General features: G+C 44.5%; 1 protein-coding gene across 2 annotated transcripts in view; it reads left to right on the top strand.

The window, feature by feature from the left end:
• Positions 1 to 26,334, top strand: part of LOC138261646 (uncharacterized) — a 502,166-nt gene that overhangs the window by 204,013 nt on the left and 271,819 nt on the right. For both annotated transcript variants that reach the window (XM_069210810.1, XM_069210811.1), the window contains exon 7: positions 19,341 to 19,558. In XM_069210810.1, the coding sequence (XP_069066911.1) occupies positions 19,341 to 19,558 (218 nt within the window). The remainder of the gene's footprint in view (positions 1 to 19,340; positions 19,559 to 26,334) is intronic.

The raw sequence follows: 26,334 nt of genomic DNA, 5'->3' as shown, positions 1-26,334 counted from the left end.
CGGTCGCTTCGGCCTCCCTCTCCCGGAGTCACCGCTTTGTCAATGGGCTGCCGGGACACCCCTGGTTCTTGACAGGACCTTAATGCGGTCCAGACGCGAGGAGGGGAGTCTCCCCCAATCTTCTCCACCAGGCCGTGCGATCTCAGGCAGCCGAATACGTTGCACGGTGACCGCGGCTTGCGGCGCGGCTCTCCACGCACCCCTCTTTACTGCTGTGCGCCTGTTGCTCCACCATGTTACCCCAGTTCTCAGGGGGGGCTAGGATCTCTTCCATGGTCTCGGCTTGATGCCCCAGCAGGATATTTGCCCCTCAGATCGGGGACGATGATCAGAGCTCCGGACTACACGTCTTGACTCCATTGCCGGCTTGGCTGCACCCCAGTCACCACATTCTTATGGTGATGGCACAGGGAGCCACAAGGGGATGGTCCATGAGACAAGTATGACACAGATCCCAACACAGATAATGACCCTATCTCTATCCAGCTCGCCTTCCCCCACCTGAGGAATCCACTTCTGATCAGGAGGTCATAGCAAGGGCAACAGCCTTCCGGAGTGTTGAATTACATAGAGAGCCGCTGGAAGATGATTTCCTTTTCGACATTATCTACACCACTCACAAGGACCCCATTAAGGCTAGGGTTGTGACACCTAGAGTAAATAAAAAGTACAAGCCTGCATCACCTGACCCTATTTTTATCAAAGGTCAGTTGCCCGTAGACTGTTTAGTTGCCAGTACAGCATACAAAAGAGCAACATCACAAACCACTGGGGAAACACCTCCACCCTCAGAGGATGCACAGCCGGGGAAATGTTGCAGTTGCTGGCAGGAGCCGGAGAAAGAGTTGCAGAGCTGAGTCATCTCTGTAGCTGCAGATTGTAGGTTCCAGTGAAGTCCATTTGCGGTTCCAGTGGCCAGAAGTCGAAGTAAATGTTGCAGAAGAGTCCAGCTGGAGTCTTGAACGTCAAATCTGAGGACCCATCCAAGAGGGAGACCCTAAATAGCCCTGGAAGGGGGATTGGTTATCTAGCAAGGTGACCACCTATCAGGAGGGTGCTTTGACATCACCTGCCTGGTCTGGCCTCTCGATGCTCCCAGAGGCCTTTGCCCACCTTGGATTCAAGATGCTAAAATCAAGTGGCTACCTGGAGGAGCTCTGGGCACCCATCCTGGGGTGGTGATGGACAGAGCAGTGGTTACTCCCCTTTCCATTGTCCAGTTTTGTGCCAGAGCAGGGACAAGAGGTCCCTAAACTTGTGCACACTAGTTTATGCAAAGAGGGCACCAAATATGCCCTTAAAAGCAGATCAGTGACTTGGGGAGGCTGCCCCTCCCAAGCCATGTAACACCTATCTCCAAAGGGAGAGGGTGTTATCTCCCTCTCCCAAAGGAAATCCTTTGTTCTGCCTTCCTGGTCTTGAGCTGGTCAAGTAGCAGGAGGGCAGAAACCCGTCTGAGGAGTGGCAACAGCGTGGGCTTGCCCGAAAAACCAGAGAAAGCTGGTAGGAGCAATGCTGGGGGTCCTCTAAGCAGCCTCCAGAGTGCTAGGAATCATACTTCCAATACTTGCAGCGGTATTGGGATATGATTCTGACATGTTTGATACCAAACATGCCTAGGTTCTGAGTTACCATTGTGTAGCTGAACATCGGTAATGACCTATGTGCAGTACACCCGTAAAATGGTGTCCCTGCACTCACAAAGTCTGGGGATATGGAGCTGGAGTTCGTGGGGGTACCTCTGCTCATGCAAGGGTGTCCTCACACACAGGTACCTTCACCCTGCCCTCTGGGCTAGTAGGCCTACTATAGGGGTGAATTAGTGACCTGGTGTAGTGACCTGAAGTGAAAGGGTGCATACACCTTTTCACACTGGCTGCAATGACAGACCTGCGTACACATTTTATATAGGCTCCCATTGGTGGCTTAATACATCTGCAGCCCATGGGGGGACCCCTGGTGCCCCAATTACCTGGGTAACATAAACTAGGACTTATAAGGGGGCACCAGTATGCCAAATGGGGAGGGGGGGTGTAGTCCCAGCAACCAAATTTAGCGGGAGGGAGCACAGTCACTGGGGTCCTGGCTAGCAGGATCTCAGTGAAAACAGTTGAAGCACACTGACATCAGGCAAAAAGTGGGGGTAACCATGCCAAAAAGGGTACTTTCCTATACCCAACCTATCGTGGAGCCTAGAAATCTACCTCTGCAGAGGCATCCACCTCACAACAAAAGAAGTCACCAAGTTCCTACACCAAAAGATACTACTGTGGCTTATTTAGAGTCAGCAACAAGGGTAGAGATAAAGGTGTCTCCCCTTGCGGAGCAACACCCTGTGCCAAGCACTGACTACCCTATCCTACCCCCTGAACACACAGCACTTGATTGGGGCAGACTGCAACTTTTTCACCCAAGATGGCATTCCGTCGCCACAGACAAATGGGTACTAACCATTATCCAACATGGCTATTGTCTGGAGCTCATTACCTCACTGCCCAACATTCCCCTGCTCACTCACAGGCTTAATGCAGGAACATAAAACACTATTCAAGCAGGAAGTCCAAGCCCTTTTCCTCAAAGAGACCATAGAACCTGTTCCTCTTCAACCTCAGTATTCAGGAATATGCTCTCTGTATTTCTTAATCCCAAAAAGGATGGGTCATTAAAGCCAATCTTAGATCTCAGGCCTTTAAACAAATACATAATACCAGAGCACTTCCTCACGGTCACCTTACAGGATGTCATCCAATTACGTTATCAAGGCTACTTTATGGCAACACCCGACCTAAAGGACACCTACTTCCACATACCAAGACACCCAGCCCATCGCAAATACTTAGGATTTGACATAGCTGGCAAACATTATCTGTTCAAGGTGCTTCCATTTGGGGGTAACCACCGCACCTTGCGTGTCCTTCTAATGCCTCGTAGTGGTTCCTGCTCATCTGTGCAGACAAAATGTACATGTATTCCCCTACCTGAAAGACTGGCTTTTCAAAGCCAGAACTCATTGTCTGTGCTGACACACTATGATGAAAATATATCTTCTTCACAGGTTAGGGTTTACTATCAACATCGCCAAGTCTCACCTGCAACCACTACTGGTTCACAGATATTTAGGAGCAGTCCTAAACACATAGTTAAGATTAGCCTTCCCCAAACCCTTACTAATTCAAAACTTTCAGGAAGCATTGCCCCAGTTTCAGACAAACCACCAGATCGCAGTAAAGATGGTGATGAGTCTACTAGGGATGATGAGGTCCCGCCTTGCCAAGGCAAGGGTCACATATTCACCAGTTACAGGAATGTCTAGCTTGTCAATGGTCTCAGTCACAGGGTCAGTTATTGTATCTAGTGTAGATAGACCACCATGCTCACCGTTCTCTGCAATGGTTGAACACCAAACATCTGTTAAAAGGACAACCTTTTCTCAACCCTCTTCCCCACATTACTCTCCCAACGGACGCATAACAGACGGGATGGGGTGCAGACCTATTACACCAGTGTAGGGTCTTTGGCATTCCAAATACCAGAGTTTACACATCAGTTACCTATAGCTTCAAGCTGTTCATTTAGCGTTCAAAGCATTCCTTCCTCACCTGATTCACAAGGTTGTTGTGGTCCAGCCATGTATTACCTACAGAAACAAGGAGGGACATGGTATTCACAACTCTCACTACTTTTGGAGACCATCTGGAAGTGGGCTATACATCACAACATTCACCTTTTAGCGGAATACCTTCCGGTAAAAGACAACAGCTTTGCAGACCTGGTCAACAGGATGTAGCAACAAGTCCACGAGTGGGAACTCACCCCCAAGTCCTCCATTCATACTTCCTAAGGTGGGGGTTTCCTCAAATAGACCTTTTTGCCACAGCAGAAAATTCTAAATGCCTAAACTTTGCTTCCAGGTTTACACACCCACTTTCCAAAGGCAATGCACTATGGATGAGTTGGTCAGGGATATTTGCCCAACTTTTCCACCTCTCCCTCTCCATCTTTTTCTGGTTTGGAAGCTCGGTCAAATGTCTCTCACAATTATCCTGGTAGTTTCCACTTTGGTTGCTTCAGCCATGGTTCACAACACTACTAGATCTCTCAGTAGTTCTACATGAGAAGGTCCTCACCAGGCCAGACCTTCTCACTCAGAATCAAGGACAAAGCAGCCACCCAGATCCCAAAACTCTCAACCTAGCAATTTGGCTCCTAAGATCATAGTTTGATTAACTTAACCTACCACAAGAATATATGGACATTCTTGAGGAAGCATGTTTCCGACCACTACAGCCTGCTACGTAGCAAAATTTAAACATTTTGTTTGCTATTGTCATTCAAAACAAATTGACCCTTTTAAAGCCACTGACCAAGATATTGTCTGCTACTTACTACACCTACAAAAGGCAAAATTAGCGTATACTTCTATACAGTCACATCTTGCTGCAGTAGCTGCTTACCTCCAAAATTGGCAGCACCTTTGTATTTTAAAAATTCCAGTCATCAAAGCCTTCATGGAAGGGCTTAAACAAGTTATTCAACCAAGAATTCTTTCTGCATCTTCTTGGAATCTGAATATAGTACTTACAAGACTCCTAGGTCCTTAATTTGAACCTCTACACTTATGTCCCCTTCAATTTCTGTCTTGGAAAGTGGCATTCTTAGTCGCCATCACTTCACTCATGCGAGTAAGTAAGCTCCAGGTTTTAACCTTAAAAAGAACCCTTCCTCCAAAGAGACAGAGATAAAGTGGTTCTCCATACCAACCCTAAATTCCTACCTAAGGTTGTATCTCAATTTCATCTCAAACAATCCATCAAGGTGACAGTTTTTTCCCCCCTCATCCAGATTCTGTTGCAGAAAGAGCTATTAATATATTAGATGTTAAAAGAGCACTTATGTTTTACATTGATAGAACTAAAACTTTTAGAAAGTCTAAACAACTTTTTGTTGCCTTTTCACCACTACACAAAGGCAACCCTCTATCCAAATCAGGCAGTAAATGCATCCAATCTTGCTATGCTAAGGCCAAAGGACCTTCGCCTGTCCCTCCCCGAGTGCACACTACTCACAAACAGAGGGCAACTGTGGCATTTATATAAAATATCCCCATGGCTGAGATGTAGGATAGCTATGTGGTCTACACAACCTACTTTCACCCAACATTATTGTGTGGATGTGCTAGCAAGCCAATGTAGGATAGGCAGTGCTACACTCTTTTTCAAACCACTGCAACACCTACAGGTTATCCATAGCTTCTGAGGAGAGACTGCTTTAGAGTCTGTGCCGAGCATGTGTATTTACAGTCACACATGCCATAGAACAGAATTTGTTACTTAACCAGTAAGAATCTGTTTGTGGCATGTAATGCTGTAGATTCACATCTGCCCAACCCCCTCCCTGGACACCTGGGGGCAGTTTACTTCTTTCTTTACATTTACTATTTCAATATTTAGCATGGGCATCACAATACTTATGCACATTTTACACTCCTTTCTCCCCACTTGCGGAAAAACAATCTAACAATGGACCCGATGCCCATGAACAATATCACAGAGAAGAGGAGTCACTTGACCTCGTGTCTCGAAAGACTTCTTCAAAGAAAAATAACTTGTGCAACTCTGTTCCCAACATTAGAGGGCAGGAGTTTGCAGAACATGTGAATCTACAGCACTGCATGCCACTGACAGATGCTTACTAGTAAGTAAGAAATCCTGTTTCTTAATGTGAAAAGGGTACCCCCACCTAGGTAGGTAAAATGTGTAGAGGGGAACTGGGAGTACTAGAAAACCAGAGGTAAGTAGCACAGTACTGCCCAGCAACTAGGAATGCAGCAGTAAAACACTGGATTTTCCCTAAACCACTCAAAAGGAGGAAAAGAAGAAAAAGAAGACACCCAAAGAAGACTGCAAGAATACCAGCGTGGATTCCAGAAGAAAGGAGACCTGTGGAGAGAGGGGACTAAGTCCAAGAGTCACAATGGAGTCCAGGTGGAGTAGGAGGTACTACCCACCCAGCTGTGAATGCAGAAGTTGGTCGACGGTAATGAAGAACAGGGCAGCACTGCAGCCCTGGAGCCGGAGAAGAGTTCCTGGTGGATGCAGAAGATGTCCCATGCACGAAGTAAGATTGCAGAAAGGTGCCGGTGTAGGATTCCCACCAACAAGCCTTGGCAAAGGCAAATTCACAGTTAGTAGAAAAGAAGTGCTGCCAGGGACCAGCAAGGCCCAGGAGGACTCAACCCAGGACTCAACCCAGGAGGGGGAGTCACAGGGGACCCTCAGCGTCACAGAGAGTCCACAGGAGCAGAGGCAGCACCCACAGGATTGGGACACAGGAGTCGCAGAGGAAGCCCACACAGCACTACAAAAGAGGGTCCCATGCCACAGGAGAACCACGCAGGAAGCTGTGCTTTGCCAGATGAAGTGCTGGGGGCTGGTGCTGCACGTCACCTGAAGATCCCTTGAATGAGATGCAAACAAGCCTTGGTAGCTGCAAGAGACTCTGCGCCAGATGGCAAAGGGTTTTTCCCATTCTGTGTCCATGGGAAAATGTGTTCGTACATATGGCCCTCTGTCACGGGGGTACTGTCTAGCGTGGGAAGGCAAAGGCTTACCTCCACCAAAGTTGGACAGCTGGCAGAGAGGTCCAAGAGGACTACTCCAGACCACCACCTGTGATGCAGGATCCATGCAGCTCAGCAGGTGAGGGGATCCACGCAGCCAGTCACTTCTGCGGTTGCAGGGAATTGACTCCTTCACTCCAAGGGAGATTCCTTCTTCTTGTGCAGGCTGAAGAGCTGTAGTCTTCTGAGGATGCATGGCTGGGGAAATGTTGCAAAGCTGGAGGAGACGTGGAAACAAAGTTGCAGAAGAGTCTTCTTTGTTGTAGCAGTGTTTGTCAGTTACTGGAGGGTCCAGTCGCAGTTCCAGTGGCCAGATGTCGAAGCAGAGGTGTCCTGCTGGAATCTTGCAAGCCAAATCTAAGGACCAACCCAAAAGAGAGACCCTAAATAGCCCTGAAAGGGGGATTGGTCACCTAACCAGGTGAGCACCTATCAGGAGGGGACTCTGATGTCTGACGTCACCTGCCTGGCCTGGCCACTCACATACTCCCAGAGACCACTGTCAACCCTGGAGACAAAATAGCAGAACCCAGGGACCCTCTGAAGGAGCTTTGGGCATCACCCTGGGGTGGTGATGGACAAGGGAGTGGTCACTCCCCTTTCCATTGTCCAGTTTTGTGCCAGAGCAAGGACTGGGGGGCCCTGAACCGGTGTGGACTGGTTTATGCACAGGGGACACCAAATGTGCCCTTCAAAGCAAACCAGTGGCTTGGGGAGGCTACCCATCCCAAGCCAGACACAACTATTTCCACAGGGAGAGGGAGTTACCTCCCTCTTCCAAAGGAAATCCTTTGTTCTGCCTTCTGTGGCTCGATCAGATCAATCAACAGGAGGACAGAAACCTGTCTGAGGGGTGGTAGCAGCTGGGCTGCCCAGAAAACCTTGTAGGTCTGGTGGTAGCAATGCTGGGGGTTCTCTAAGGAGCCTCCAGAGTGCATGAGCATTGGGTTATGATTCTGACATGTTTAATACTAAAGATGCCCAGGTTCGGACTTACTATTATGTAGCTGGACATAGGTAGTGACACATGTCAAGTACACGTGTAAAATGGCGTCCCCGCACCCAAAAAGTCCAGGAAAATTGATCTGGAGTTTGTGGGGACCCCTCTGCTAGTGCAGGGGTGCCCTCACACACAGGTATCTGCACCCTGCCCTCTGGGCTGAGAGGGCTTACCATAGGGATGACTTATAGTGACCTGGGCCAGATGTACGAAATTCTGAGTTTGCGACTCGCAAACCCGGATGCAGGATGGTGTCCCTGACACCATCTGCAAATTGCAAGGGGGTCGCAAAGACTCACCTCATTAATATTAATGAGGTGGGTCGCAATTTGCGACCCCCTTGTGATTCGCAGCACTCACAGGAATGGTGGCCTGCTGGAGACAGCAGACCACCATGTCTGTGACTGCTTTTAAATAAAGCATTTTTTTTTCGCGGTCACAAAGTAATTCTGCATCGTGATGCGAATCGCAAATAGGAAGGGGAACACCCATTCCTATTTGTGACTTCCATTCCCATTTTGCTAGTCGGTAACCAGGTTACCAACTCGCAAAATGGGAATGAGCATCGCAATGTGCTTTTTGCATGTCGCAAACAGCGAAAGTCGCTGTTTGCGCCATGCAAAAAGTTTAGTACATCTGGCCCCTGGTGTAGTGACCTGTGGTGAAAATGGGTGCATGCACCCATTTCACGCAGGCTGCAATGGCAGGCCTGCAGAACCCTTTGCATGGGCTCCCTAGGTGTGGCAGAATAACTGCTGCAGCCCATAGTGATCCTCTGGAACCTCAATGCCCTGGGTACCTATGTACATATACTAGGGACTTGCATGCAATACTAGTATGCCAATTGTGGGTAGAAAAGGTACAATTTAGAGGAGAGAGCAAAACAACTGGGTTCCTGGTTACCAGGAACCCAGTAGACAGTCAAACATATTAACAGCAGGCAGAAAATGGGGGTAACATGCCAAGAAAAGAGGGTTCTTTCCTACAATGCCATTTGCAGGGGAAAACAGACACTTCCTTCTACAGCACTTTTTCCAATTCTTCCCAAAAAACCAACATTTAGCTTTATTTTGCTGTAGTCTCAGTCCCCTCAGGGGAATCTGCAAACCATGGGTACCTTTAGAATACCCAGGTTGCTGGAAAAAAGGACAGAAATCTGGCTTGGATGGCTTATGTAGACATAAAGTTATGGAGGCCCGAGTTGGAAATACCCATAATAGCCAAAAAAAGGCTTAGCACTGGTGGTGGTGGTGGGAAGGGATACTTTTGGAGGTTGGGGGGAATTAAGGAATCCAGACTGCTTTCAGGGAAGGATATAGCAGGAAGAATTCCAGCCAAAAGCTAAGCCTGTGAGGCAGCATTCCAGGCAAAGACATCAAGTGCCGAGCGCACAAGGACTGTCCACTCTTTCTGTCCTGGAATCACCTAGCTCTCTTTGCTGGAGATGAGAGCTTCATACTGCACCATGGTAAGGAGTCTATGTTTAAGGAGAATTAGGTGGTAAAATGTTAAACAGGTCTGATGTCATCTGCCTGCATCATTGCCATTATCGATAGCTACTATTTGCAATTCTGGCACGAGTTTGATCAGTATGCCCCTCTGGTCCTCGTCTATGCCCTTAAAGAGTACTGGTTCATGCTCAATCTGGGCTAAGTCCTGGACACTTGGGGATCAAGTGACCAGGTGTCTTGTTTTAGGGAAGGAACACTGGCACTGGGGAGCTGGTTAGCAGGGACCCAGTGCACTTCAGTCAAAGTTGAATGCAAAACCGGGCAAAAAGTGGGGGGATACTGCAACCAAAACCCAGCTCCTTACATTTCTGATTTACTGTTAAGGAGAAACTTACATTTACCACCATAAAGAATAATATCCACCATTTAAAACTGGAGAAGGTCAAGAGCTGATTAATAATATATATCTACCTCAAAAAATCCTCATCAGTGCTAAGCGCACTTGAAATTTGACTCACCTCTTTGAGGCAATCTGGAGGTTTAAATATACTTCACCATGGTAAGAAGCTCAAGCAGCCAGGGAACTCGGGTAGAATTATACTTCTGTGGATATTTAAACACAACACTAAATCCAGTATTGCAGGAGCAAGCAGTTATTGATGTCGACTTTGCTTGGGGGCTCCACCAATCACGATTGAAATAGTATACTGAGACTTAAAAAGGGGAGCAGTTGTGCTCATTAATACTGAACACAGGGCTGAGACCGTTAAACGGCTGTACAATTTCAGACAATCCATTCAGAATCACTTTTGTGCAGGAAACGGGCCAGCATTATTGATTACATGATATTGAATATGGAAGCCTCCCACCTGATTGCCCATATGAGGGTGGAAGAGAGAATAGAAAGTAGTCATTACCCCCTCCAACTTGTTCTTGACCTAAAGCCTCTGATCAGATGTGACAACACCCTCAGTTACTACGATATCGCAGAGTGTCTCTGAATGTAAACAGAAGAACATATTCAAAGCTATCCCCAAAAGGGAAAAAGTAGATTATTCCTTGACTCTCCAATGGAACACTCTGATGCTCTGATTGAGAAGGAGACCCATTTTCGCTCGACGTTTGAATCCTTTGAACGCTCATATTTACCAACGATGGGTTGACGGCCCATAAAGGCATCCATGGAAAAGCAGTTCATCCTCCTTAATATAAATGATACAATGCAGATTGTTATAAGCTGAAGAAAGCCCTTGTGGAGATGCTGAGAAATAATAAGTGAATTTAAGCTACATGATGCAAGAATGTCTTACAAACACATCATCAGATACAAGAAAAGAAATCAGTACATCGAGGTATGCAGGTTCTTTAGGTTCCAATTGACCATAAAAATATATTGGGAAATTATACGCTGGGGATGTGAAGGGCCCCTGAGAATCTTGAAGTTAATGTAAGCCCTGAAAGGTGGCTCATGCACTTCTCCACGTTGTACCAAAAGCATATTGACCTAAATGGCAATTAGAAGAGCATAAAGGGCAAGAATTCAGCATAACCTATATTCTACAGCCAGAGCATGCAGGAGATGTCTTTAACCAAATGGAGATGCTGAAGCTATTAAGAATCAGAAACCAGGCAATTCACCAGGCCTGATAAAATTCCAGTCAATTTATTTAAGATCAGTGTATTTAAGAACAATCAGGATTTGTGGATAGGACCTTTAACATCATTGTTCAACACCGTAATCACTCTGGGTCTGGTTCCAGAATCAGGGAAGTCTTCCATAATTGTACCGATCCACAAAAAACAGAGGAGAGATGACCCCCCCCCCCCCCCCTCCCTCCAATTATTGGCCAGCTGCCTTATTAGATGGTGTTGGAAAAATCTTTGGGAAATTGTTACTGTTGCAACTCTTGACCTGTAAAAGGAGAACAATATTCTATCTGATCTTCAGGTCTGGTTTAGAAAAGGCCGAAGTACAATAAGCCAGGCTCGAGGCTGTGTATGATCTATATGGAGAATGTGGCCCTGCAAAACTCCTTGCTCTTGGTCTTCATAGACCTCAAAACATTTGATTCTTTTGACAGCTCAGTTCTATGGAGTATATTGGAGGAAGGAGTCTCCTCAAGTAACTGAGTATTCTAAAGGTCCTGCATTGCGGCAGTAACTTTGGTGTTAAAGAAGAATACATGGAGAAGTTTTTAAATAAAATTTGGCGTTCGGCAGAGCTGCGTACTTACTCCAGCTTTATTCAACAGTTATATTAATGGAATTGGGCAGTCTTCTTGGCAGTCTTGGTCTTGACATTCCGATACTGCTGTTTGCACATGATTCAGCCATATGAGCACGTACTGAAAAATCAGTGCACTGATTTTTGGAAGGCTTTGAGTTATTCTGTAAGTAACAGAAGTTACCAATCCATACAGAAAAAAACAAATATATGATAATTAATCCCACATCAAAATTAATGTTGACATATATTATTTTGGTAACCCAATTAAGCGATTTAAAACATACGACTACTTAGGCATGCAAATGAATGATCATTTACATTGTAAAACACATCTGTTAATGTAAAAAAAACAACCTTGTCACAGAATTCTGGCACAGTATTACTTTTTGCAAACGTATGTGACACACAACTAATAAAACCAGAATTGACTGTTTCAAGACAAAAGCACAGATGGGCTGCTCCTATGGTGCTGAAATATTGGGTTTTATGACAGTTCAGGCTCTCCAGTTGTTGGAAAACACCTTCTCGTGGCGTATACTAAACCTAGGTCTTGGTACTTCAGTGACCGCACTAAGAGAAGAGCTGGGGTTGACCCCACTGGAGGCTGTTATATCATTTTGTCCTGTAAAATACTTGGTGTGAGTGTGGTTTAATCCAGCTCTTACCATATATAGAGTGGTCATGCAGGAACCACAACGATGCAGGAATCTCACTATAGCTTAGCCTGTTTTAAGTATGTTAAGAACTTCATTACTTCCATTGGTTACATTGGGCAGTGGATTTACCCAGAACATATGAATAAGGCAACCCTAAAAATAGTCAAAAAGAAATGTTTGGCATTTATGTATGTTAGGCAAAAAGACAGGAAAAGTATCCTCCTGACTAATTATCTAAAAGTAAAACCTTACATGTAATAAAATGCACCCTGCCTTACTGCTGTAAGGCCTGCTGTAGGGGTGACTTACATATATCATGCAGTGTTAGGGGACATGGCACATGGGCTGTGTGCCAGATCAGTCTTGACCCTGCTCACCTTTTTGATTGTTTCATGAAGAGCAGGATGAAGGCTGATATGCATATAGCTGGGTGCAAACTGATGTGGGCAAAAGAACAATGGTTTGGGATTCTACCGTAAGTGATTGCCAGTGGTTAGACAAATTGCAAGCATTCCTCCAATCACCTTTTGATTGTTTCAGATTAGGAACTCTTCAGGTGCGGGCCTTCACTAAATCGTGAGATAAGACCCCTGGCATTTGATCCAAAATGTCACTGTGCACCTGGGAGCCCAGAAACAATTATGCATTTCACCACTCTGTTTGGCTAGCCTTTGATGTTCTATTTAATAACTCTGCCCCATGTAAGATGGAGCATGCCTTGAATCCCACATCAAAGGAACTAGCGGCAAAATGGATAATCAAGAGCATCTACCTGACTAGATAGGGCGTTGAGAGTTTTTATTGCACATTTCTAGCTTGCACCTGCACATTAATCCCGGCCTCCTGGATTACCTCCTTAAAAAATAGTTGTCCAGAGATTTTCATTTTTGATTTGTGTTTTTGGATCATTAGAGAAGTAATTTAGCTTGGGTAGACATTGCTGATTTTTCTGTATGACATTTTTAAAAACGGTGGATGTGTTGCAGTGATGATGTAATATTTCAGGAACCATGAAACCTATATTCTTCATTTTAGTGTCAAAACATAGGTTTTGGGGGTTAAGTATTGTTCTAGAGACACAGTATAACTCCTCACTGCAACCCTTCCGCCATTTTCCAAACTGGTGGCTATAATAGAGGAAGTAGAGACCTATATAGAAATGAAACCCATCATAATGGTTTTTAATCCTTTTATGTATACACCAAACAATGTTTATGATCTGAATATGAAAACAATTTATACCACTCCTGTTTTAGACACATTTTCATAGTTCACTTTATTTATTTGTTCCGGCAATCACTTGTGGTACATTTGCAGAATGTTGAGCATTTAAGAAGAGCATATCGACAGAAATCTTTTTGTAGCACAGGTTTTGCATGTACATTTAAGTTCTGTGGGTAGAGGCTTTAGAAATGTTGTAGGTTTTAGCACCCCATCAATATCTCACCAACCAAATTCACATGGATCTTTACATATGCATGATCTAGAACATTGACACATCTTCTGATCAAGTATAGTACTCTTTTAATGTGTCCATGCACAGAATATGATGGTGGTGGAAGGTCACTTAGCGGGACTGAATTCTTCATTGCAGTGTACCTAAGATCATCAAATGTGTGACAGTCAGAACGTGTTTTCGACACATGCACAAGCTATTTTTCTATGTCTTTAAAGTGTCATTCTTCTTCAAGCTCAGGAAATTATTTTAGAAACTTTACTGGTTCAGCAGTTCAAGCTCCAACCCTTGTTTCAGTTTTGCTGATAGTGTCATCACCCATAAGAATATGTGCCTTGATAAGAAGACCGGGCACCTCTGGGTCAAGTTTCTTGTACAGAATATGAAGCTGGATTAAGTATCTTTGCTCGCCTGTTCCATAACATATCCATTACTCTGACAATCCTTGAGTTAAGAACATTGCAGGAAATCTAAGTAGCACAATAATAACATTTGTCTCATTTGACAGTACAATGACTCAGTTGCAACCAAACAGCCCACTCAGCATGTGGCACAACATGAAGGTCAGGTTCCTCCAATTTGCTGTTAAGTTCTTGAACAGTATGGCATGTATCTTTCGAATATGTCTGCGGGCACCAACTCCTCAATGACAATCATTCCACTTGCAATAATTGGAACTACAGTGTTTACTGAAGCATCAGCAATGTTTTGGCGAGTTAACATCTCAAAGTTCATCTTGTTTGATGTTGGTGACCAGAATTTATCAAATTGCACAGGTATAGGGTTTGAGGTTTTGATGAAGGCAAGGTAAATTGTTCCCCTTGTAGACATTCGTCTGGTTCTCACACATTCTTTGACAGATAGTGCAAGATAACTGTCAAACGCAATGTGCAGTTCTTGCAAGGTGCACACTGACTTTGATATCTGTAGAACAGTACAAACGACCTCTCAACAGCTTTGCATGGATGAAATCTTGACCATTCACTGTTGTGACATATAGTCCACAACAACAGCAGTTTCCAATGAGAACATCTCTTCGAACTGAAATTCTTCAGCCAAAAGGTTTTTTTTCAAGCTCTTGTACAAGTTTGTGCTTCACTGGTTTAGTTGCAGCATCTCCATGAAATAATGAGTTTGTTGGAAGAAGATCATGCAACAGAATGTCCTTGACAAATTCACCCTTTTCTTTTGCTACATCTATCTCTCTATGTGCTTGCGAAAGCTGTGTTTTTGTAACCTGTTTTGTAGTAGCTGGTTGGACGAAACGCTTGCTATGGCAATTAAAGCGTGGAATTTTAGCTTTAGTGATTATGTCAAGCAGCTTTTTCTCTTTAAGTACAAATCTCTCCTGCTTCAGTTCTGCGTATAATTTCGATCCGTGTTCCAGGACATCTAGTAAAGGTGTCTTTATATCATTATCCACATATTGTTTGGTCACAAAGTTGTGTAGTCGCAAAGGCTCATTCATTTCAAAGGGGTTTCCTTGCTGCTGCATGACATGAAGAAGGCTGTCAACACATTTATTAAAACGTTCCCCTTTCTTTCCTACAAGTTTGTGGTGAGGCACAGTTTCACTATGGTCCAGCTTTTTAATTTGTCGTCTCTCTGACAACACTGCAAATAGAAAGGACCTCATGGTAAACTGGCTGCCATTGAGCAACATATTCACTTTTACAAGTCTGACTAGCAATTCCCTTGGAGCTTTTCTGTTTTCTCTGGATCGTCTGTTCCAGTTTAATATCTGGAGCCACAGCATTAGACCTTCCCTCGCTATCTTTCACCACAAAATGTCTGGGTTAATTTTCTGTAGAGGTATGGTTTTTCCACCTCTAGCGTCTTCACTCTTTCCAATTACCAGAGCCCATATCTCAGGTAGTTTATGCAATCAAATTCGCAAGCACTGTAATCAGTGACCCCAGAGTCTTCACATGCAGCTCCTAGTCACCTTACTGATCAGCATGTACTACGTTTTTCATTAGAGCTATCACATGTAAAACATTTCCCCAGTACTTGCAGAGTTCTGATTTTTCTTCACAGTCTTTGTCAAACTCCACGAACTTGATTTTCTGATTTTGGACTGATTGCATTGAATATTTCCTGGTTTTGCATTGTCTTTTGAATGAATTACACCTTGTGCCTTGTACACTTCTGAGCTAAGGTATGCAAAACTTAATTTGTCATTCTTGTTCCAGAAACCATTCCAACGCAATCTTTCTATAGCCTCAGATATGTTGTGCATACCTTATAACGAACTAACATAATGAGTTCCGCTCAATACTGAATGAGCAGTTTTGCTTCCAAAGATTTCAGCCTCAAAAGTTGCATCATCTATGCCACATCCACTGAGATACCTTTTTGCACACTTCAACGCAACTTTTGTCATGTGGAAAACGCCCATCGTTGGATAAAGATCATCAAATTCTACTGGATTGCTCATAATAATGTCAGTTGTGATACGCGAAACACCTTAATCGCAGAAAATTGTCCAGATAGACTGGTCTTCAAGCTCAGCACGCACATTTTGGACATTTTTTTTTTTTTTTTGAGTTGTGTATACTGTTGTGTAGTTTGTATCTGGAGATGGTATTATTTAAAAAAAAAAAAAGTGGGCTGGTATTCTGGGAGATCAGAGCACGAATTCCAACCAAAGGAGGAACTGGCTTTTCTTTATCCTTCATCTGCACCGAATAAGCTCAAAGATATATTCAGTTAAATCCTCTTTCCGGACGGCAGCATCAGGTAGAAGAAGATCCATGTTGTCGACCACTTTGAAACTTTCTGGTAGACTGAGACGTGTTGATGGCTTGTAGTGTTTTTGCACACGTTGGCAAGGCAGTTGGGTTATAAGTTTGCAGCTTCATTTTCTTATGCCTACAGCTGACAGCTTGTTTTTTAGCAGCTACTTATTGGTACACTCTTGAAAAACACCATGCAGTATCATGTGTGCTGGATGGTCCAGACAAAGAAGAGCTGTCTTCAAAATCAAAATTATTAAGAGCAGCAATTGTAAATCCTTTACTGGTAAAGTGACTCGGGAACTGTGAGCTGTTGTATTAACAAGATTTTACAGTATGTGCTGCTAACAAGTTCCTGCTCCGTACTATGTCATTATAACTTGTTGATACACCAATCCTATTCATTGAAGTGATTAGCTCTCTACTTTTGCACATAGAGTGTGTGGGCAGTCGTCACATGTAGTGGAGTTTTCTTTTTGCTGTGATGTAATTCATAAAACATGATTTGGAACAGACAGTACATTTGCACTGCATAAGTCTGTATGTTCATGGGATTGTCTTCCACTTCTTTGCTTATATTTTCAAAGCCATCATCTGTGTTGTCGGCCTTCTGTTCCGAACTCAAGAACTTTAGCTTGTAACAGTTTCGCTTTGGTGATATTAAACAATGATGTAAAAAAATGTTACGGCAACATCATGCATTCTTGTTGACTCCCAAGATTTGCGGAGCTCTGGGACATCACAAAATGTGTCATTAAGTCAAAAAATCTAAATCTTTCAGGACGTTTCTTAAAATGGTTCCTGATGATTTTACTGTATCCTGTGATATTATATTACCAGCAGGAGGTAAATCAGCTGAGAACACCATAAGTGGCTCATTCTTTTTCTTAGATTGACAAAAACAAATTCTGTCATTGTACATTTGCAACAGAAAAATCTTAATTTCATTATCATGGATCAGTGCAGTTTCATCAATGTTGGCCATTACTTCTCTGATCTCACCGAGTGTGACCACGTAGCCAGCACTCAAGGGTAGCTTTAAAACTTAATTCGCTTTTTCAAAGAGTGCAGACTTAACTGAAGGCTGGCGATCACGTTGCTGCTGGGAGCTCATTGTACAGTCATATTTTCGAATGTGTGCACTTATGCAGTTCGGTTGGGTATACAGATCCGCTGAAAGCACATTCACCTCTCTGTTTAGATCAGCTAATTGGCTGAAAACTTAATCTTGGAAGAAGCTAGCCGCAGATAAAAAAAAAAAGTTTGCCCTTTGAGACTCTCATACTCTGTACTCTGTTCTGGCTAAATCACAGATAACACATTGAAGATCCTCTGCTTCCTGATCAGTTGTTAGAGGTGGACGAGGGGTAGCCACCCATCTTCTATGTGGTTTGGTTGTTGTCACTTTTTCAGAAGACTTGGATTTTTGTTGTGATTTACTGGTTTCTGCTATTTTTTTGACAAATTTTTACCTTTGTATATGACTTGTAGTACTTATTATCACAGTGATAAAATAGTTGATCCTTTTCACCCATCAGTTTCAACCTTTTTGTGAACTTTGTCTTGCTGTATTTCTGAATCATCTCAAACTCTTTTCTGTCCAGCCACAGTTGATGCTAGCTTTTCTTTCAGATCGGTTTGGCATATTACAGATTTTTCTTTGTTGACGGAATCCTCATAATTTGCAGTTAGCAACACTCTGTTAGCAGGGAAAGATCTTATGCTGCCGCCTGCTTCGCTCATGTTTATGAATTTGAATTAATGGAAAACCTAAAACAAAAGCAATATTAAAATAAATGACCAATTATGATGACTAATGCACATCATTATAGAGCTGTCATCTTGGAAAAAGGCAGGAGGGTTGCTCGGAGGAGTTATCTTCTGACTCAATAAGACTGTTTGACTCCAAACCCCCCCCCCCCCAACCAAACCTATGTTTTGACACCAAAATGAACTGTATAGGTCTCATGGTTCTAGAAATATTACATCATCACTGCAACACAGCTGCAATTTTTAAAAATGTCATCCAGAAAAAAACAATCCGGATAAGCAATGTCTAACAAGCTAAGTTATTCTTCTACTGATACAAAAACATAAACCAAAAATGAAAATCCATGGTCAAGATTTTTACAGAGGTGTATCAAGGGGCCAGGACTAATTTATGAAATGCTCATATAGGTATTTGCTTCCTATTAGCCCATGTCTCAGGCTTAATTTTCACCAGGCTGTCATCAAAGTTGTAATTATTTAGTCAAATATTTGTCTTTTAACAGAATGTAAATTCTGTGCCGAAGGCTCGGGCACAGGTTTTGTTTCTGTTTTGTATCATAAAGCTGTTGACTATAAGATATTTGCCAGGTTTCCGAAAAGCTATACTTGCCTTGAGTAAGTAACTAGTAGACACAAATTTAGGTATTTGCACCTTTTTGTGTGTGTGTGTGTGTGTGTGTGTGTGTGTGTGTGTGTGTGTGTGTGTGTGTGTGAAACTGGTTTCAATAGTGTGTTGTAGGACATTTGATTGAAATTGCACTTCATATTAGTACATAGCAAGTAGACCATGGTTGACGCGCAGAATAACATTTTATGAACTGTTTAAGTAATGTTAAGGCGATATGAATTATAACTGTATTTATATCACGTTGTATAAATCTCAGTATTTTAATTGTTAGGGCATAAATTGCTGACCTTTTGAAACTTTAATACAGTAACAAGCATTCATCAAACAATTACACAAATTATGAACTATTTTCTTTAATTCACAAACCTAAAAAAATATACATTTTATTTTCAAAAGAAAGGTTCAAGATTCTTTTAATTCAATTGAGGTCACTCCTTGTGCATACGATATTCTGTCTGATGCACTTGCACTGCTCCCACAATTTAATCTGAGGATATTAATATGATTTGTATTCTCCAATTTAATATTCCTGCACATTTTCTGACCATTTTAAAATGTTCAAGTGTACATCTTGGTTCTTTATTTATATACAAGTTATTGATCAGTTAATAATATTTAATTTTCTAAGCAGTCGTAATGTCACCTGAGAAGGCTTTGCTGACACCAAGGGGCTGTAAGAAGAGAGCACAGTAAATGCGTTCTATATTTATGTGCAGTGTTTTTTGTTGATCCTTCAGGTTTGATGTAGGAGTTTTTATGTTGTGAATATTTCTCACGCTCATTCCAATGTCTCAATAGCCATGGACATCCTGGAGCGCAGGAAGCTGATTGTGGACAGCATGACACAGCTGGAAGGCTGGACCATCCGGGACCAGCTGAGCAGCTATTCGGATCTGGTTTCCTCATTGGATCTTGCACCCCCAACCAAGAGAGTCATGAAGTGGCGGGAGTCTGGGGTGGTGCAGAAGCTGCTCTCACTTCCAGCTCAGCCACTATGGAACCAAAGAATACTGATGGTATGGCACCCTTTCTTTTAGAAAGAAATGTATTTATGCTGTTTGTAGGTTTAACCAAATTTGTTTACCTTAAGGGTTCGATGTCACTTGAACAGTTACTGCTTTGTAGCCGTTGCTGATAAGTCATCAGTGAAAAATTCCCATTACTCATAAAAGTTAGTGTTTTCCCATAGCTAAGCAGACTCAGTTCTAATGTAACTTTCAGTCAAAATTAAACCAGTTTTAAAGGACATCACCTCTTAAAATAAATTTACATTTTAGTACATGCATATAGATGATAAAACAAAGAGTTTGCATTTTTTGTAGCTTGACTCACTTGTCTACCACAGTTGAGTGCTGCGTCTATGGTGGTATGACACCCCATCTCTCCTCCCCACATTTCTAGCTCAGAATACATGTCTTTTATGAAACCGCCGAGCTTCTTGGCATGAAGAATAGATCAACTCTAGTTAGATACACAGAAATGGAAATCTTTTGGGAAGCACCAAAGAACATCCAAAAATATCCACATAAACTCATTGGTCCACTGTGAAACTTGTATATTCCCCACTAAGCTTACCATTTAAAGAGAGGCCTATACCTAGCACTTAAGTGGTAACCCTTTTTTGTTTCATGTACTCATACACAATTCCTAATGTTGAAGAAACTTATTTGCTTCGATTTCTAATAAAAAAAGCTGTTTTGATCTGCAAAGCATTGCCAACAAGGAGGCAGTTAATAACACCTGAAGAAATGACTGAACAGATATATTTGCCCTACAGATATAGATGGTTTCAGTCATAAAACACTTTTCCTTTCAAACTTAAGCATTCCACTGTTTTTCTCTGTTCATAATCTGAGAAACCCAGGGTTAACTTAGGAAGAAAGCCAGATGCAGAACAGCTACATCACTCAGTTATCTCACTCTTTTTTTAATAAATATTTTTATTTTATTTTGTTTTTGTTCAATAAACATACATATTAAAACAATGAAACAATAAGGCTTAGGAGCACAGTCAAGTGATCTGTGAATCAATACACGTTTGTCATAGCTTCTGGAGGGTGTTACATCTAACCCATTATCCCCCAGGACAGCGAGTATGTAGTTACCTAATCTCCAAGAGGGGGGTCCCAATAGTCATGAAGTGTCCCCAAGGGGAGGGCAGTTGAGCATCCTGTATTGCAGTATCCTCCATCACATCGAGTCCATAGTGCTCTTACCACCAGCCCCATAATTTCTGGGGGCATCCCCTACTGCAGTAAACTACCTTTTCGGAGGCCATGTAGCAATCTATTACTCGCTGCTGTTCTTGTTTCGTGGGTATGTCTATGGCACCACAGTGTCTGGCCACATCTCTTAGCCACCACCAGGGCAAGAGAGCAGAATATAAGTTTGGTGCATGGCATGTCGACTTCGGTTGGAAGCCCTAGCAAAATGAACTGTGGGTCAATAGGTATTGTGGTTCCTAGTATGTGTGAGAGTTCAGTGATTATGGTTTTCTGGTATGGTTGTATGTGGGCACATTCCCAGATTGTGTGGATGAATGTTCTGGTTACCTCCCTGCAGCGCAAGCAATGTGGTGTTGGAGCACAGCCCATTTTGTGCAGTCTATAACGTTCGTAGTAGACCCTGTGTAGTATTTCATACTGTATCAATCGGAGTTGTGACTTAAAGGCTACTTCTCACGGGTGCATTAAGGCATCCTCCCAGTCTGTCTTCCATGACGCCGAGATCTCGGTGCCATTTTGCCCTTAATGGGACTCGGGTATCTGGCATACTGTTAATCATGCGGTATGTGGCGGACACCGCTCCCTGCCCCAACTCCTTCATGAGGACACATCCCTCTAGTGGGCCGTATTCCGGCATATTGTTCTTCTACAATTCTTCTGCCCGCCAAGCGTGTTTCAGGTGCACATATTGGAGGTACTGTCTGCAATGAAGATGTTACTCTGATTGCATGGATTGGAACAACATCAGCTCTACATGTTGTGGGATATCAGCTACCTTGGAAATGCCTAGAGTGTCCCAGCGCTCAAACCCAGTGAGCTTTGTGATCTCCCTAAGCCAGTTGCCCTCACAGAAGGGCATCTCTCGGGTGACTTTACAGTGCCAACCCATAGCCTTCGTGGCTTTGTGCCAGGCCGCCAGAGTTACCCTTGTGGCTGGCAAGAGACACTGTGTCCCTGTGCCCCATAGAGGTAGTGTAGGTGCGTTCTTGGCGAAAGTAGGGCCCTCTCTAAACGATATGTGGGGTGATTTAGTGGTTCATGGATCCATTCATTATTAACAACTAAATGAGATACCCAGTAATATCCTGTAATGTCTGGGAGGGCCAGACCTCCGTTAATGGGTTACATTGAAGTGTCTTTAGGGAGACTTTTGGGTGCTGGCCATCCCACAGTAGAGTTCGTAGGACCTCTTTATTTTAACTAAAAAAGGGGGGCGGGGGAACAGGGTGATATGTGTTTTGGAGTACATTGAGGAATTTTGGGAATGTAGTCATTTTAACTATGGCTGATCTTCCCATCCGGGTCAAGGGCAGGGTTCTCCACCTGTTTGTGTCGCTCTTAAAGACCTTAAGACCTTGCCTGGCATTGTGAAGCATGCATAACTCGGATGAGGTAGTGAGAAATATCCCTAAGTACCTGAAACCATCCAACACCACCTGTAGTCCAGGTTGAAACATTAGCGGGTCAGTCAGGGCTGTTGGGGTGTATAGTAATGACTTGTCCTGGTTTATTGTATACCCTGAGTATGTGCCGTAATCCCCTAGAGTCTGAAGGAGAGTTGGGACGGTGTGTTCTGGGTTGGTGACGAAGAGCAGTTTCTCATCTGTGTACATTGAGATTTTTTCAGCCATGTCATCTGTCTCTGAAACACGGAAGCCTGTTATTCTCAGGTTGTTTCTTATGGTTCGCGCCAGAGGCTCTAGCACCAAGGTGAACAGGAAGGGGGACAAGGGGCACCCTTCGCTTGTGCCTCTGCCTATCGGGAATACTGTAGACGTTATCCCGTTCACTCTAACTGTGACCATAGAAGTTTTGTAAAGCAGCGCTACCCACTTCTGAAAGCGGGGGCCAAAGCCCCTTTTGACAAGTACCTGTTCAAGAAACTGCCAGTGAACTGTATTGAATAGCTTCTCAGCGTCCAAAGAGAGAAAGTAATGAGGGTCCAGCCTGGGATGGGTAACATGAAGGAGGTGCGGGCCTAGCAGGTTGGCGTACTGTTTAAAATAATTAGTCTGGGAGTCCATTGGTGCATGGGGTTTTCCCAGGGCACAGTTTAGCTATTGCTGCTGCTATTTCGTTGAGGGTCAGCTCTCCCTCTATGAGCTCTTGGGCCCTCCCATCCAAGACGGGTGTGGGAATCCCATCTAGATAGTGTACAATGTTTGAATCACTGCAGCGCGGCCGAGCCCTGTGAAGTTCTGCATAGTATAAGGCAAATTCACTCACAATGAGGGTATCGTCAGACTAGATGTCCCCCTCTGGGCCCTGAAGTGACCTCACCCATCGCGCCTCCCTCTCCTTCCTTTTCAGCCAGGCCAGGAGCTTCCCGGCTTTATCTTCAACCTCATATAGATGACGTAGAGTTTCTAGCATCTGTTGCTTTTTTTTCCCTGGGCCAGATCCCTATATTCAGTCTGGAGTGCCACAATGCGGCGAAGAAGTAGTGGATAACGATCCAGGCCAGGGGATGGTCATCTGCAATTTTTTGAGTTCACCTTCTCTGCCGTCTTTTTGTGGGCTATCCTGTTTTGTGCCCTATCACGGAGTACATTTTTGAATGCCTCCCACAGGACTACTCTGGACTGTACCGTACCTTGGTTCCCCTGAAAATAGAGCTGTAAGTCTGACCTACAGCCATTACATATACTATGGTCTTGCAGTTCCAATCCGGGGAGTGGCCAGACAGCGTCTTTCCGGACCAGAGGAGGCCCCATTTCGACCAGAAGAGGGGAGTGGTCAGACAGGCCCCTGGCCGTGTATTTGACCAAGTATTTCTCAGTTCACCGTTCGGGTCGAAGATGTAATCTTACCTCGAGTAAGCTCAATAGGCTCCAGAATAAAAAGAGTATCTACAGACTCCCGGGTTGACTTTTCTCCAGAGATCCACAAGGCCCATACGTCTACAAATTGTGCCTAGTCTGTCCCATGGGGCTTCCCATTGTGTTCTCCTGATCTTTTAGAGTAGGGTTCATTACGTCGTTGAAATCACTGCCGATAATGTGACTGTGGCGGTGAATTCTAGTAGTATGTCCAATATTTTGCTCAGAGTGGAAGCCTGTAGTCGTGGCGGGGGCGTATATGGAGAGGAGTGTCATGACTATATTGGCCTTTATACCCTTGCACCCCCACGTATCGGCCTCCATGTGTGTTTAATTTGAAATGGGATATGTTTTCTAAAAAGTATGGCCACCCCTCCTGTGCTCTGGGTGAAACCTGCATGCGCCATGGTATTGTAGATGCCATGACCCAGGAACCTGCAGTGGGATCCTGCCATATGTGTCTCTTGAAGGAAGACGATATCAGGGCAGATGTGTTTTAAATATTGTATCACTAGCCCCCGCTTGATCTTATTCGCTAAAACATTAATATTCCAGGACAGGACTGTTAAAGAAGGCTTGTCTATGCTGTCATTGTGGGGTCTGTGGTGTGCGACTGTTGGTGCACCTCCATGTACCAATGATGAATGCAGCATTGACTGTGAACAAACTTGAACTAACCAACCGTTCTTCCAAATCCATGTGAATCCCAACTGTCATACCCTTCCCCCACCCCACCCCACCCCACCCCACCCCCATGAGACTTCCCATTTGACAATACATTATAAAGAGGTATGTCGTAATAGGGAAAGTATACAAGAGGTCTGTAGCCCACCCCCCGGAGAAACAAGTCCAACTTTCAACAGTGCTAAATAACAAACTGTCCACTTCAAAATAGGTAAAAGAAAGGAGAGGGGATGTAAAGAAAGGACAGAAGGGGAAGGGGAATGGATAGGGTGGGGAGGAATATTGGAAGGAGAGAAAGGTAGAGAGACTGGGCGTAAGCTGAACTGAACTGGGAGGCTTGGTCTGTGATATACTGTTTAGCTGGAATCCATGGTCCGCTTCAGCTGTTGGTCTCGAGGTTCATCGTCTGCTCGTATGTCGGCAGTGCTGGCAGTGATTTCGCCTTTAGGCTGTGCGCTCTCCAGCTGTGTGATCATCTGAAGAAGAGGGTGAGCTGCTGTGGAGTCCGTAGAGTGATTACCCTCCACCTCTTCCTGGCCGTTTGTTCTTTGTTTTCGGGTGTGGTGCCATTATTGAATCGTGGGGGCTGTCTCATCATCTTCCGTGCCTAAGGGGGATTTGTTGGTGGTGCGATGTAGTTAGCTGCACGGGGTCAGCCTGACACCCATTCTATCCCTTCGCCCTCTCTTCCGATGGGACGGGCGGGGAATTCACAGACCTGGCTCTCATTGTGCAGTGAGTGAGAGGGCCCCCTCCTGGTGCCTCCGGTTGGGGTACTCCTATAGTCAGTCCCATGCCTCCTCTGGTGTTAGAAAGAAATGTGCCTTGTTCTCGAAAATCACCTTCAATTTCGCTGGGAACAGTAACATGTAGTCCAGAATGAGGGCCCTCAATTTGGTTTTGACAGAGTCAAAAGTTCGCCGTTGTGCTTGGACTTAACGCAAATAATTTGGGAAGGCCATGATTTTTATATTATCATAGTGAACCTCTCCTTTGCGGCGAATATCTTTGAGGATCAGGTCTCTATCTAGGAAGTTAAGGAGGCGTACTGTCAACTGTCAAAGGTCTCTGTGCCCGCTCGATTATGGAACAGGGGTAGAATTGTGTCTCTGTCAGGGCAGTCCTCAGCCAGTTGGTTAGAAAGGTCTAACTTATGACCCTTCACCACCCTCCGGGAAGCCCACAAAGCGATGGTTGTTCCTCCTGGCGCGTTTCTCTGCATCTTCCGCCCTCCAGTGCAAGTCTTTGGTCAGTGTCTGAAGTTTTGAGACATCTTGGAGGAGACAGACTTTGGAGTCTTCGACTTCAGTTGCGATGACTCTCTCCGAGACCTTAAGTAAGTCCAGGGCAGGGACAACTCTGACCTCACCTCTCACCCCCTAGAGAGGCATGTATTGCCTGTGGCAACACCACGTTGTCCGGCATGTTAGGGCCCACAGGTTCCGACGCAGAGGCAGAGGCAGTCACATATTTGACTATTATTTTACCCCATTTGGGGTGCTTTGGTTCTTTGTCCTTGGTCAAATTACAGCACATTGAAATTGTCAACAAAGCAGTTGCCGGCCCATGTCACTCTCCGCAACAGTGGCCAACATGGAGATCAGTCCTACAGAGATGGGCTGTGTGTCCCACGTCCCCTCTTTGTGGCATTTTCTTGTGTGGTTCCGTGATCCAACTTCTCGCTGTATGGACCTGATGAAGGTCTGTGCCCCATACCACTGCCTATCAGGATTCTTCTCCAGAGCCAGCAGTCACGGGGACTCAGGTGGCCGGCTCATCTGCACGTTATCCCAGGCATATGGCCCTGGCAGGTCCCTCCGGCAGCGTCCTCCCTCAAGCGCTCCCACCGCTGATAGACAAAACGCCAATGAGGGAGTCAGATGAACAGTGGGGACGGGGGAAGGATTTGGGCAACAAGGATGCTGTTGTTCACCCGCCCCCGTAAATGGCGCTGTGTATCACTTCCGCGTCTTGACCCACCTGCCCGGTCATATCTGTCTCCGGCAGCCTCCATGGCCCATGCATTTCTAGGGGGCCGACGTGTCTCAAAGCCTCTCCCCACCC

The sequence above is a fragment of the Pleurodeles waltl genome, chromosome 10 (genome assembly GCF_031143425.1).
Source record: "Pleurodeles waltl isolate 20211129_DDA chromosome 10, aPleWal1.hap1.20221129, whole genome shotgun sequence".
Taxonomy (NCBI): domain Eukaryota; kingdom Metazoa; phylum Chordata; class Amphibia; order Caudata; family Salamandridae; genus Pleurodeles; species Pleurodeles waltl.
This window is presented reverse-complemented; position numbering and strand designations above follow the sequence as displayed.